A 12,505-nucleotide genomic window follows, 5' to 3' on the forward strand; every position below is an offset into this window, starting at 1 on the left:
TATCTGGCAGGGTGAACCACATGTCTTTGCTTTTTTTGTTAATTTAGTTATTCTTGGGCCACTTTTTTTCTATATCATATTTAGAGCAGTAGGATCCTTCACGTATTTTGATAGGAGTCATATTTGAGTGATGAATTACTATCTTTACATTGCTGTCCCCAGCATTCCATTTATGAACATATTGGATCCTCATGTATTTATGATCATTACTACAGTTAAACATTTTTATCTGTAAATGATTGTGTATTTTCTTCAGTTAATTTCTAAATTGTTTAATAATATTTATTCTTGCTAATAGCTTATTTTCTGTTTGGTTTTTGCTGGGAGGAAAATACAGACTTTTTTGTTTCTTAAATTTTTAAAAAAAGTGTATTGAGAGAGAGAGAGCACACTTGTGTGTGAGCTAAGGAGGGGCAGAGAGAGAGGGAGAGAATCCCAAGCAGGCTCCACACTGTGAGCGTGGAGCCTAATGCAGGGCTCAAACTCGCGAAGTATGGGCTCATGACTTGAGCCGAAATCAAGAGTCAGACACTTAACCAACTGAGCCACCCAAGTGCCCCTGTTTCTTAAATTTTTAAGTTAAGATAATTTACATTGAAATGCACATATATTATGTGAAATTCACATAATTTATAGTGAAATGCACATATATTAACTCTGTATATAGTTGGATCAGTTTTGACAAATCCATATATTAGTGTAACTCGCACCCCATCAAAATGTAGAACATTTGTATCACCTCAGAATGTTCTCCATGTCCTTTTCTAGCGAATCAGCTGAAGCAACCAGTGATTTGATTTCTGTCACTGTGGATTAGTTTTGCTAATTCTGGAACTTCATCTACATGGAGTTATACAGTATGTTCTTGTGTCTGGTTTCTTTCACTCAGCAAAGCATAATGTTTCCAAGATTTATCCATGTTGTTTAATTAATCAGTAACTCTTAGATTTTTATTAGGAGTGCATTGTATTAATATACTACAGTTTATTTCACTGCTTTTGGACATCTGGGCTGATTCCAGTTTTTGGCTATTAGACATAAAACTACTGGGGACATTTTTGTATAATGCTTTTTGTGGACATAGTTTTCATTTCTCTTGAGAAGTACCTAAAAGTGGAATTGCAAGTGCTGAAACAAACAGATGGGTATCGTATGCTTCTGGAAAGACACAACATCACTTATTATGGAGGATTCTGGCCTGGAATACATAACCTGAATCTGGTCATGAAGAAACATCAGACAAACCTCAAATAAGGACCCTATTATTTAAAAATAAAAGGATTGTGTTCATCAAAAATGTCAGTGCCACATAAGGTAAAGGCCAAGAACTATTCCAGGGTAAAGGAGACTCTGAAGACACATGATAAGTGCAGGACATGATCCTAGACTCAATTCTGTACTTCAGTGTAGTACAGGGGAAATGCTATAAGGACATTATTGGATTAATTGACACAACTGCAAATATGGATGATAGGTTAAAGTATTATGTCAGTGTAACCTTTGTTGAAATTGACAACTGCACTGTGTTTATGTAAGAGAATATCTTTATTCTGTGGAAATACATACTAAGGTATTTAGAGATAAATTACATGGAGGGAGAGAAAGGAGAGTGTGGGAAGGAGGTTGTGAGAGTATGCCATGAGCAAGTGACAAATGATGGAAGAAATGGGGCAAAATGTTACCAATAGTTTGATATGGGTAATGAGTTTGTGGATGTTCTTTGTACTGTGCTGACAATTCTTTGGAAGCCTTGAAATTATTTCCAAATAAAAAGTGAAAAAAAAAAAAAAAAGAAAACAACCCTGGGTTGGGATTTTTCCCTTTCCTATGTGCAGTATTGGTTAATCCACTCAAATTTCCTTAATTATCATTAGTTTATTACAATTATTACTTTGTGCCAATTTTGCTATTTTTCTAGAAATATCTATTTCTTGTGAATTTTCAAATATATAGGTATTTATATAGTTTGTAATATTTTACAGTTTAAAAAATCTGTTTTGTCTGTGGTATTTCATGTTTTTGTGCCATGTTAATTCACATCACCAACTCTCCTTGATTGGTTTTGCCAGAAATTCATCTTTCTAACATTTTCTTCAAAGAACTAAGTTTTGTTTTTCTTAATCTTTGCCTTTAGTCTTTATTTCATTGATTTCTGTCCTTATAGCCTTCTTTCTTTTTTTTTTTTTGTAATTTTTTTTTCTCCGATTTACACTATTATCTCTTTGAGTTGAAAGATTAGCTCTTGTTTTGAAACTAGCTCTTCTTTGGAAATAAAGTTTTCCTGCCGTTGTCTTATCTGCATCCCACCAATTTGTCTTATCTGCATCTCATCCTACCAATAGTAGTCCTCCACTGTAATATTTCCTAAAGTTTCTCATTGTTTCCTCTTTAATGGAAGGATGATTCTGCTGCATAATTTTTGTTTCCAGGCTTAGGATGTTGTTGGGAATCTTTTTGTTACTTCAAAAATTGTTGCAGGGTAGTTGGAGAGTATAGTTTATTAGATCTTCAGCCTTTGGAATTTGAGTCTTCTTTTGAAGTTTTAGTGTATGGTTAGTATTTGGGAGATATCCCATGTGTGCTTGAAAAAGAATGTTTATTTTGTATTTGTTATAAAGTTATATATATTTGGTCAAGCTTGTTTCTTATATATAATGTAAATCTCATGTTTTCTTAGATTTTGTCCGTGTATTATTGTCCATGTATTTCTTAGATTTTTGTCCACTTTGAAGAATTTTATTCTGGCAATTATACCCAGGCAGGTATTACAATAGTATATGTTGCAAATAGATACAACATTGAATTATTTTTTTTCTTTCTGTTTAAAAGTGGGCAGAATTCCAAAACTTGTTCTTATGGGAATTTAAAGACACCAAATCGTAGAAAGGCGTGCAATAGGCAGGCACCTGTTGCCTAGCTTCAATAATGATCAATCTCTTGTCATTCTTGTTTTATTTCTCTCTGCTCCACTTCTTAAAACAGCTTTTTCAGGGGCATAATTGGTATACAATATACTACATAAATTGGACAATTTGATACCTTTTGGTATATGTATACATCCATGAAACTCTCACCAAAAGCAACTTAGCAAACATATCCTTTACCCTCCGGAATTTTCTCATGTCCCTTTGTAATCCCTGCCTTCTGGCCTCCTTCCTGCAGGCAGCCACTGCTTTGCATTCTGTAGCTGTAGTTTAGTTTGCATTTTTTGTATTATATAAATGCATTATATTTTGTATTATATAAATTCCATTATATAAATGGAATCATGCATTATATACTTTTTTTTTTGGTTTGACATCTTTCACAGAAAATAATTATTTGGAGAGTTGTCCAGGATGTTGTGTTTCAGATTAATATCTTTTTATTGCTGAATATTATTACATTACATGTCTATAGTATAAATTGTTTATCTATGTACCTGTTCATGGATATTTGAGGTTTTTTTTCCCCCAGTTCTTGACTATTACAAATAGAGCTGCTGTGACCTTTTGTGTCTTTCTCTTGAGTGAATACTTAAGGGTGGAATGGCTGGATTATTTGGGTCTGTTTCACTTTTAAGGCAGTGCCAAATTGTTTTCCAAAGTGGTTGTACCGTTTTAGATTCCCACCATATAAGAGTGCTTCTATATTGTTTTCAACACTTAGTATGTTCGGTCTCTTAAATGTTAAGCCATTTTATTAGGTATGTAGTGGTATCTCATTGTGGTTTTGATTTGCATTTCTCTAAGAATAACGATGATGTTAAGCATCTTTCACATGTTTATTTGCCATTCCTAGGTTTCCTTTGGTGATATGACTATCAAAATCTTTTGCCTGTTTTTTTTAAAAATTTGGTTGTTTCTTAATTGAGTTTTGAGAGTTCTTTACACTGGATACAAATTCTTTATCAAGTATATGCTTTGTAAATATTGTTTCCTAGTCTGTAACTTGCCTTCTCATTTCATAAGTGTGTTTTACAGAAGTTTTTAATTTTGATGGTTAGTTTATCAATTACTTCTTTCATGGATTCTGCTTATTTTTAAGAGAAACTTATATTTTGGAATGGTTCTAAATTTATAGACAATATGCAAAGGTAGTACAGAGAGTTAACCACATACACTTCATCTAGCTTCCCTGAATATTAACATTACATGTAATCATGTTACATTTGTCAAAAGAAATTAGTACAGCACATGGACCATGCTTTTTACATCACACATAAAAGTTCTTTGCCTAGCAGTTTTTTGGGAGGGGGGATCAAGTAGTGGAATAGTATTAAACTAAAATGTCCTACAATTGTACTTATAAATACTTCAATAAAAGTGAACACATTTTTTTGAAGGCAGTTGTTTGGAGGTATTTCCATATGCAGGATGCCAGCCTAATTGCACACTGATTTAAATTCCTCAGTGTAATTCTGTTCATGTTGGTTAGAACCCAGCATTTAGGGGCTCCCGGGTGGCTCAGTCCATTAAACATCTACTTCGACTCAGGTCATAATCTCACAGTCGGTGAATTTGAGCCCCATGTCGGGCTCCACACGGGCAGTGCAGAGCCTACTTGGGATGTTCTCTCCCCCTCTCTCTAGCCCATTGTGAGCACGCTCTGTCTCTCTCCCTCTCTCTCTTTCAGAATAAATAAACCTAACAAAAAAAGAACCCACTATTTAACAATATAATCAAGTGAACTGACCAAGAAATCATGTGCAGAAGATAAAAAATCTCCAAAGTGTTTTTTTGACAATTTTTTTTTAAGTTTATTTATTCTGAGAGAGAGAGAGAGAGAGAGAGAGAGAGAGAGAGAGAGAGAGAGAGAAAGAGAGAGAGAGAAGCATGGGAGGGGCAGAGAGAGGGAGAGAGAGAGAATCCCAAGCACTGTCAGCATAGAGCCAGCCCAACACAGGGCTTGAACTTACAAACTGTAAGATCATGACCTGAACCGAAATCAAGAGTTGGATGCTTAACAGGCTGAGCCATTCAGGTACCCCAAAGGGTTTTTTTTAATTAACTATTTATTCAAGGTTATAGAACTTAGAGGATAGGATAAATTTTGAGTGTCAAAGACATTTTGTAATAATTTTATATCTGATCAGCTGTGGGCAAGAGATGAAAGAAGATGTTAGGGATAGTTCAAAAGTAAAAATTAACATTCTACATCAGTTTGTTATTGTTACTGAACCATGTTCCAACCCCAAAATACCTGTTTTTATTCTCTTAGAATTAAAATATTTTTTGTTTTAGTAAGCATAATGCCTAATATTGTGTTTACTATGTGCTGTCACAGTTCTAAGGGCTTTAAGCTAGCTCATCAAATCCTTATAACAGTCCCCTCAAATAGGTAATACTATTTTGAGGAAATAGGCACAGATAAATTAATGTTTATTTAATGAGCTTGCCCAAGATCATACAGGCTGTGTGACTCTGGACCTCATTCTTTTAACCATTATGCTAGGCCAACTAGCAAATTGTCACAGTCGAATGTATCTTGCAATATTATGCACCTCTGCACATCTTTGCCATATACCTCCGTTATCATGACCTCCTGAAGGAATGGAAAGATTTCCATTACTACATCCCTTCTATGAAATTTTATTTTTTTTTTCTCCACTAATAGTTATAATGACTAGTAAATTCAACATTGGTGGTCATGACTTGAAACCTTGCCTGTAAATTATAGTATTTGTAATTTTACACCATAACATAACTGATGTAGTGGAGATCTTTCAATCTGTTGCTCTATCTATCTATCTATCAAGGCTATGACTTTTTTAGGCCCTTTATCAGGAAGTTATTTTTTAAGTTCATTTTATTTATTTTGAGAAAGAGTGCAAACATGAGCAGAGTAGGAGCAGAGGGGGGTGGGGAGAGAATCCCAAGCTGGCTCCACAGTGTCAACACAGAGCCCGAAGCGAGGCTTGATCTCACAGACCTTGAGATCATGACCTGAGCCAAAATCAAGAGTTGGATGCTTAACTGACTGAGCTGCCCCAGGAAGTACTTTAATAAAAGAAGGTCCATGAAAGATAGCCACACACACACTAGGCATGTTCTTAACAGGAATGCTATCCCAACTTAAATTTTATTTCTATTATTTTTCACCTCCCATCAGACCCTAATAATTATTTGCTGAAGTCCAGAGCTTTTGAATTCGTTGATGTTTAAAGGTTTGAGGAAATTATGTGGCAATTTCAGCTCTTAAATAAAATTTTTAAAAATTAGGTCATTCTATCAGCTGAAATTTGATCTCATTTTGGTTTTGACTAAATTTTTATGAAATTTGTTGATTGATTTAATGGTTCCTGTAAGTTTTTCTTCATGTTTTAAGTTTTGGAGAATAGTACTAATCTTTGGTAATTTGGTCCCCTGTTTGCAAAACTTTTTTTTTTTTTTAATGTACAGTTACTTGTATAGATAAAACTGATTTGTTATATTTCTTAGTTCTTGAGACGCTGTTTGGGTTTGTGCGTGTGTGTGTGTGTGTGTGTGTGTGTGTGTGTGTGTGTAGTTCTCTGTTAAAGGTAACCTAAAGCTAGAGAACACAAAGCTAGATTGATGGTATTTTTACCCCTCCCACCCTCACCCTCAAAATTCCTACCCAGAAAATGATTTGTTTTCCATAAGAATATTCTACATATTCAGTGTATATGTGTGTGTGTGTGTATATATATATATATGTATGTATATATATATATATATATATATGAACATATTCATACACATATTTTTAGTTGAAAATGGTTTTCAAAAAGTTTGGAAGAAGAAATCACTCGAGTATTTATTGACTATTTGCCATATGCCTTTGCTAGGTTTTCTAAGTATATTGATTGGTTGTATCATTTAGATTAGAACAACAACTACATGTAAAAGGAAATGACAATTTGATTGGCAGAACATTTGTGACACTACCATAATGATAAGATAATAAGTACATAAAGTTACCAAAAAAATTCCTTTTCCAAGTTTGCGTAAAGAAAAATTTTAAATTTAAAATCTGCTTAACGTAAGTTTTCTTTTAAAGATGACTTTTCAGCCATGTAGATTCTACTTTGGTTGATTTTGTTATAGATTTACTGTTTTTAATCCTTTAAACATTTTTCTTGCTCAAGATGTCAGATGGTCATTTTTCTTTGAAAAGCATGCACACACACATACTTTATAACTACTGGTACTTGTGACTAGTAAGCCTTTCAGACTGGATGTTAGTGAGTATTTTCTGTAAGCATAATAACCAGCATGTATGATACTCTTGTTTCACTAAAGTGTGTAAAGCTTGGTATCCTAAATGGCACTCAAATGTGATTTTTGTTTAATCATACAGTTAATACCTTTCTTTATGAATGGCAAATCCATGCCACATTGGTAGGGAGAAGCTGACAAAAAAGGATAAATATCCTCTTAGTCTCCAGACTCTCTTTTTTTGAGTTTATGCGTGTGATGAAGTGGTGGGTGGATGAGTTTGGGGAGTGGTAGTGGTGAGGTGACATGGTGATGGGAGAGGAATAAAAAATGACTGAATTTCCCTCTGGTGTGTGCTACAAAACAGTTCTCCACAGATCTTTCATTCATTTAACAAATATTTATTAAGCACCTCATATTTGCAAGTTTTGACTTTGTGGGGTGAGGTTAAAATGGTTAGGAATTGGTTCTCAAGGAATTTATGTTTTAAATGTTTATTTTTGAGAGAGAAAGAGTGCTCATGTGTTTGTGCTCAAGTGGGGGAGGGGCATAGAGAAGGAGAGAGAATCTCAAGCAGGCTTAGAGCTATCAGTGCAGAGCCCTACTCAGGGCTCAGTCTTACCAACCGTAAGATCACATGACATGAGCAAAAAATCAGTGCTTAACTGACTGAGCCATCCAGGCACCCTTTATGTTTCTATTTAATTACAAACTGTCTGCCAGTTACATAAATCTGTAGTTAAGATTTTCAAAGACCTGTCAGGTATGCCGTCAGTTTCATCCTCTGAAAGAAGGTTCTTCTAAGAGTTTCTCATTACCTCCAATTTAGACAGATTGCCCTCTGTTCTCTGTGTATAGCTGTCATCCTAGGATTTCTATTTCCAGTCACCCTGGGGATTCCCTTTCCCCCTCTAATCTCAGTACCATATTGTTGTAACCATTGTGGTTTCACAGACATCTAGTTTCCTCAAATTAAAATCTTCTTGACTATTCTTACTGTTTATATAAACTTTAGAGTCAGCCTGTCTCCTTAAAAACATCTTTAGCTCTTAAATATCTTTCAAATCTTCTGTATATACTAACTTGAATCATATAATTTGACTTTTCCATGTCAGAGAATTGTCAAATATTGGCAATTTGAAGCAGTTCTACTTAATAGAACATTTCTTGCTAAGCTTATATTTTATTTTATTTATTTTTAAATTTACTAAATCCAAGTTAGTTAACATACAGTGTAATGTTTCAAGAGTAGAATTTAGTGATTCGTCACTTACAGATATCACCCAGTGCTCATCCCAAGTGCCCTCCTTAGTGCCCATCACCCATTTAGCCCATCCCCCCAGCCAGTACCCCTCCAAAAACCCTTAGTTTGTTCTCGGTACTTAACAGTCTCTTATGGTTTGCCTCCCTCTCTGTTTTTATCTTATTTTTCTTTCCCTTCCCCTATGTTCATCTCTTTTGTTTCTTAAATGCCACATATGAGTGAAATCATATATTTATCTTTCTCTATTTCGCTTAGCATAATACATTCTAGTTCCATCCACATTGTTGCAAATGGCAAGATTTCATTCTTTTTGATTGCCAAGTAATATTCCTCTGTGTGTGTGTGTGTGTGTGTGTGTGTGTGTGTGTGTGTGTGTGTGTGTATACACACATCTTTTTAATCCATTCATCAGTCAATGGACATTTGGGCTCTTTCCATAATTTGGCTATTGTTGATAGTGTGGCTGTAAACATTGGGGTGCATGTACCCCTTCATATCAGCATTTTTGTATCCTTTGGGTAAATACCTAGTAGTGCAATTGCTGGGTCATAGGGTAGCTCTATTTTTAATTTTTTGAGGAACCTCCATACTGTTTTCCAGAGTGGCTGCACCAGTTTGCATTCCCACCAGCAGTGTAAAAGTGTTCCCCTTTCTCTGCATCTGCTTATCACCAACATCTGTTGTTTCCTGAGTTGTTAATTTTAGCCATTCTGACAGGTGTGTGGTGGTATCTCATTGTGGTTTTGATTTGTAGCTAAGTGTATATTTTAGTATTGTTTCTTTACAAATGGGTATTTTTCTTCTATTTCATCTTGTAACTGGTTGTGATGGTTTTAGTAGAGTTGAGTTGATTCTGTTTGTTTGTTTATTTATTTTATTTATTTGAGAGAGTAAAGCACGTGAGCAGGGGAGAGGGACTGGGGGAGAGAATCTTAAGCAGGCTCCATGCTCAGTGCAGAGCCTGATGCGGGGCTAGATCCCTCGACACTGGAATCTTTACCTGAGCTGAAATCAAGACTTGGACGCTCAACTTACTGAGCCACTCAGGTACCCCTGATTCTTAATTTTATACCTAAGAATATAATTTTTATACCCAAGATATCTTTTAATAGGTGGTTCTTTTTAATTTTCCACCTGTATAAACTCATTATCTGCAATTAATGATTTTATTGTCTCTTTTTCCATTTTTATATCCTTTATCATATTATGTAATACTAGCAATAATGGACATTCTTGTCTTGTTTCAGATCTAAATCGGGTTATTTTTAAGTTGCTTCACTAAGTTTGGTACTAACTTTCAGGCTTGTGTATTATGAATATATGTTTCCATGGTAAACATCTGCTTTTTCCTATTTAAAAAAATCTTGATGGATGTGTAAGTTTATCAGATGTCTTTCAGTGACTATGAAGATAATCATATTTTTCCTTGATATTTTTTTGCATGGTAAACTAAATAAACAGATTCTGTTATTTCGACCACTTTTGACTATCAGAGCTAAACTCTACTTGATCATAACAGTGGTATATTATTTCTTTGGTATGTCCTTAAAGACTATTTTTTTTTTATTGTTTCATTTAGACTTTTCGTGTCCTATTTCCTAAGTTGTATTAACCTGTAGTATTCACTTGTGTGTGCTCTTTCTCTTAATTTTGGATATCACTACCATGTTCCTATATAAAAATATTTTGGAAGCTGTACTTCTGTGCTTTGAAATAGTTTAGGTAGCTTGGAGTTATCTCTTCTTAAGTATTTAGTAAAATTTCAAATATTATCGGCATCTGGTACTTTCTGAGGGTGTTAGCCCTTTGACAACTTTTTCTGTTCCTTTTGTGATAATTTTCAGACACTCCTTTTGTGAAGGCCTTACTGTTTCACCTTTATGAAATTCATAATGCCTTAATTTGGGATGCTGATAACACACTGTTTATGGTTTTTGTTTTCAGGGCATTAAATAAAAACCCTCGTCTTATGTATATTTGTCTTCATTAAATTGTTAAGTTCTTTAGGGCATTAGTGTAAGAGCCATCTATTTGTTTATTGCCTCAAATTCTAGCCCATGGTAGGGAATGTGTTGGCTTAACAACTTTTCCTTCTTTCTTTCTTTTGGTGGTGGTGGATGTTTTACAGGCTTCCCAGTTGGCGTGTATGTTGTAAAGAGAGTTCTTCAGCTTCATCATATTACTCTCAAGATGACAATTGTGCACTAGAAAATGAAGATGTACAATTCCAGAAAAAGGTACCTTAAATAAAGTTGACAATGTAATTTGTGTGTCAGCTTTCTAAGACTTCCTCAAAACATTCGGAATAAAAGTAATTTCAGAAATACTATGTCATAATTTTTGGTGATTTGTAATTCTCACTGTAATTTGAAGAGTTACTCAGGTAATTCTGAAAGTAAGCTATCTCTGAAATATTTATATGTTTATTCTTTTTGCTTATGTTTAGAATGTTCTAACATCCTTAGTCCTAGAGTAAGGAGGAAAATAATACCTATTCAGAAAACTGAAAACCAGTGGCTCACTTTTTAATGCTCTAATTAGTTAAAGGGTTTCAAAAGAAACACCAGTTTTATTATAAGAACTTAGAAATCAGGATTATAGGGAGAGTCTGCAGTCAGTGGTTATGTAGTTTTTTATATAATTTGATGGAGTGAATAGAGAGTCCAAAAAACCAGACCAGATCTGTAAATCATTTATTATTGTATCATTTTAAATGAAAAAGGTGAGTATTGACTAGATTTGGCTTCCCCCTATCAATATATATATTTTAAAATACAGTTGACCCTTGAATGACATGGGCTTGAGTTATGTGTGTCCATACTAATATGCAGATTTTTTATGGTACAGTACTGTAAATGTATTTTCTCTTATGATTTTCTTAACATTTTCTCTTCTCTAGCTTCTTTAAGTCTTTCTTTCTTTCTTGCTTGCTTGCTTGCTTGCTTGCTTGCTTGTGTGTGAGTGGGGAAGGGGCAGAGGGAGAGAGAGAATCCCAAGCAGGCTCCGAGATGACAGTGTGGAACCCCACATGGGGCTCAAACTCACAAACTGTGAGATCATGACCTCTGAGCCAAAATCAAGAGTCAGATGCTTAACCGAATGAGCCTCCCAGGCACCCCTTCTCTAGCTTTTACTTCATTGTAAAAATGTATACTGTGTATAATATACAAAATATGTGGTAATTTACTGCTTATATTATTGGTACAGCTTTGGTCAACAACAAGCTACTAGAAGTTAAGTTTTGGGGGAGTCAAAAGTTATAGAGAGATTTTTGACTGTGCTAGGGCTTGGTATCCCTAACCCCTGCATTGTTTAAGGATCAACTGTGTAGAAGTCATTTATACTAACTATAAAATATTTATGTTTATATTCTATTTTCCTCTCCAAAGCAGCCATAATTTACTGTTTCTTGTGAAAAGATTGAGACAGTCTTTTTGTAGTTATCTATATGCCATATACGGCACACAGATTAATATTTTTATTTTCCATGAAATGTCACATTATAAATATTCTACAAATTGACTTTTCCCTCTGCCCCAGTAATATCTCATGGACTCCTTTTTATGTTATATTCTTTTTTTTTTTTTTTTTTCAACGTTCATTTATTTTTGGGACAGAGAGAGACAGAGCATGAGCGGGGGAGGGGCAGAGAGAGAGGGAGACACAGAATCGGAACCAGGCTCCAGGCTCTGAGCCATCAGCCCAGAGCCCGACGCGGGGCTCGAACTCACGGACCGCGAGATCGTGACCTGAGCTGAAGTCGGACGCTTAACCGACTGTGCCACCCAGGCGCCCCTTTATGTTATATTCTTATGATGGCTACATTTTTATTCATTCATATAGATATTTCATAATTTATTAAATATTTCTTTATTGACAAACTTTTGCATTGTTTCTCAGCTATGTATATGCACATGTGCTTGTGTATGCGTGTGTGTGTGGAAATACAGATTTATAATTACATGCCTGGATGGTTGGCATGACATTTAGAGTGGATTATGCAAATTTTGGAGTTAACGAGGATATATTTCTGTGGTGGAGCGTTTAAAATTCTGAAGACTGCTGCTGAATCTCTCTTTTTTTT

The 12,505-nt window shown here is 34.8% G+C and overlaps 1 protein-coding gene across 5 annotated transcripts in view; it reads left to right on the top strand.

The window, feature by feature from the left end:
• SUCO (SUN domain containing ossification factor) overlaps positions 1-12,505 on the top strand; it is a 91,086-nt gene that overhangs the window by 14,514 nt on the left and 64,067 nt on the right. For all 5 annotated transcript variants that reach the window (XM_019821612.3, XM_019821611.3, XM_019821610.3 and 2 more), the window contains exon 2: positions 10,550-10,658. In XM_019821612.3, coding sequence (XP_019677171.2) covers positions 10,550-10,658 — 109 coding nt within the window. The remainder of the gene's footprint in view (positions 1-10,549; positions 10,659-12,505) is intronic.

The sequence above is a fragment of the Felis catus genome, chromosome F1, assembly GCF_018350175.1.
Source record: "Felis catus isolate Fca126 chromosome F1, F.catus_Fca126_mat1.0, whole genome shotgun sequence".
NCBI lineage: Eukaryota > Metazoa > Chordata > Mammalia > Carnivora > Felidae > Felis > Felis catus.